At 56.6% G+C, this 2500-nt stretch overlaps 1 protein-coding gene across 1 annotated transcript in view; it reads right to left on the reverse strand.

Moving 5' to 3' along the window:
* SLITRK3 (SLIT and NTRK like family member 3) overlaps positions 1-2500 on the reverse strand; it is an 8310-nt gene that overhangs the window by 5213 nt on the left and 597 nt on the right. Inside the window, exon 1 of the mRNA XM_021393603.1 lies at positions 6-2500. This exon is cut by the window's right edge and continues 597 nt beyond it. Within this exon, the coding sequence (XP_021249278.1) occupies positions 6-1834 (1829 nt within the window). The 5' untranslated portion in view covers positions 1835-2500. The remainder of the gene's footprint in view (positions 1-5) is intronic.

The following is a 2500-nucleotide window of genomic DNA, read 5'->3' on the forward strand; positions in this document are numbered from 1 at the left end:
AGAGCGCGGCCAGCTCCAGGGCGCGGAGGTCGCGGCGGGCCAAGCGCTCGGGGCTGGCGCACAGCACCTCGCCCACCACGCTGACCGAGCTGAGGGCCTCCAGCCACTGCTTGAGCGGCACCAGCTCGCAGGTGCAGTCCCAGGGATTGAGCTTCAGGTCGATCTGGACGATGGCGTGCAGGTGCTCCAGCACCCCGGCCACCGGCAGCGCCAAGAAGTGGTTGTTGCGGAGGTTGAGCCGGGCCAGCGAGGTGCCGGCGAAGGCGTCGGTGGGCAGGGTGCGCAGCAGGTTGTCGTTGAGGAAGAGCAGCTTCAGGTTGGGCATGAGGCTGAAGGCCGCCGGCTGGATTTCCCTGATCAGGTTGTACTCGAAGTACAGGTAATGCAAGCTCTGCAGGCCCCGGAACATGCCCGGGGTGAGCCGCTCGATGTCGTTGCCGTTCAGGTAGAGGCTCTTGAGATTGGGCAGGTTGATAAAAGCCCCGTCCTGCACGTAGGAAATCCGGTTGTTCCCCAGGTGTAAGAGATCCAAAGAAGAAAAATTCCAGAAATCGGAGCGGTAGATTTTCTGTATCAAATTCCCGCTCAGGTACAGCTTCTTGGCGTTCAGGGGCCTGGGCAGGAGCTCGGAGATGTTGTGGAAACCCCGCTCCTTGCAGTTGACCGTCAGGCCCAGGTCGTTGATGTGCAAGCTGCAGGAGCAGCCGGTGGGGCAGATGATGGGGATGGGGGGCCGGGTCTGGTAGGCGGCCACGGGCGGCTGGTTGGGCCCGGGGTACAGCCCGCGGGGCGTCGGGGGCGGCCGGGGCGCCCGGGGCTGCTTGGTGGGCTTGGGCTGTTTGTTGGATGTTTTGTACTCAACCGAGGAAGCGGTGAAATGGAAGGAAGACAGCATGGAGGAGGGCTTGGTGGGCCACGCGTTCTCCTTGCTGGAGGACAGCTGGGGGATGCCCAGGCTGGCTTCCACCTCGGAGTCGGACAGCATGGGGCAGAGCTTGCTCCGCTTGATTTCCCGCAGGTCCTTGCCGTGGAAGTGGAAGGGGGTCTCGCAGGTGATGTCCCCCACCAAGGCGGTGTAGGGGATGCGCTCCAGCCAGCTCTTCAGCTGCACGATCTCGCACGTGCAGTTCCACGGGTTCTCCTCCAGCTGAATCTCCATCAGGCTCCTGCCAATGTGGTCCAACATCCCGCGGTACGAGAGCACTTTCAACCTGTTCCCGCGCAAGTCCAAGTGGGTTAAGGACACGGACTTAAATAGGTTGGTGGGAAGCATGGGGATGAGATTGTCGTTTAGGATAAGGACCCTCAATTTACTTAGGTTTCGAAACGCCCCGCTTTCAATCCGCTTAATGACATTGTAATCTGCCTGCAGATATTCCAGACTTTCCAAACCCAGGAAAGTGTCGTTTCTGAAGATGTCCAATTTGTTCTCGTGCAAATACAACCTCTTCAGGACCCGCAGCCCGTTAAAAGCCCCCGTCTGAATGTCCTGCAGTGCATTGTTCCCAAGGTTAATGGACACAGCATTGTTCAAGTGAAGAAAACTGTTGGTGTACAATTTCCTCATGGAATTCCTCTGCAGATAAAGTTTAAAAGGTCTTGACCACGACTCTGTTATCTGACTAATATTTATAAATCCCTTGTTGTCGCAATGTATATGGAAAAGGCTCTCCTTCACTTCACAGTAGCATGGATCGAAGCAAGGCTCATCCAGTTCCTCCGAGTCCTCTATCAAGGGAATGGGTGTAGTCCATGCTAGAGCAATTGTGCTTAGAAGAATTATCCACCACATCCTTCCTTTGTGAAGCGTCTCCGCCGAGGAAGGTTTCATCATTTGTTGATGTCTACGGAACTGCAATGGGAAACAAAATGCAGACGTTCAGTATTCCTGTCCTGCCTCGCTCCGTGTACCGAGCCCCTACCTGCCAGGCTTGTGTCAAGACTCCTGGAAAGTTCAGCAGTGGTTGGCTGGATGTTCACGACACGCTCTGAGGGTGTCAGATGAGCGAGCCTTGCCCTGATTTATACCTAAGAGATGGTAAAGGTTTAATCACGCGATACCAGCCTCCCTCCGCCCCCCGGGAAGTGCCACCTATATAAAGAGGAGAGCACATGCGGACCCTACAGCAACACGAGCACACAGCCAGGACGTGTTGCATCTCTGCGTGTGTCGCACCACGGCGCCGGCGTTCACAACCACGCGGCGTTGCTACTTGTTTGCAAAGGCTTAGAGCCATCGTCGCCCGCGTGGATCCGGGGATATCTCATCGGTGGGATGTCGCACTACAGCTCTCATCCGTGCAAACTCCCAAAGTTACTGAATTTCGGAATCTCTCTCCCTGCCAGCTCCGTGTATTCCGTGGGTAAGCTGGGGGGAACGCGAGGTTTGCTGATGTCCCTGCCGGAACGTTTCCCTTCCGGCACCCCCACAACGTCTCTAAAGCAGCAAATGGTTAACAACCCCGATCTAAAGGAAAACAGTCCCCGTCCAAACACAACC

This window comes from Numida meleagris, chromosome 4 (genome assembly GCF_002078875.1).
Source record: "Numida meleagris isolate 19003 breed g44 Domestic line chromosome 4, NumMel1.0, whole genome shotgun sequence".
NCBI lineage: Eukaryota > Metazoa > Chordata > Aves > Galliformes > Numididae > Numida > Numida meleagris.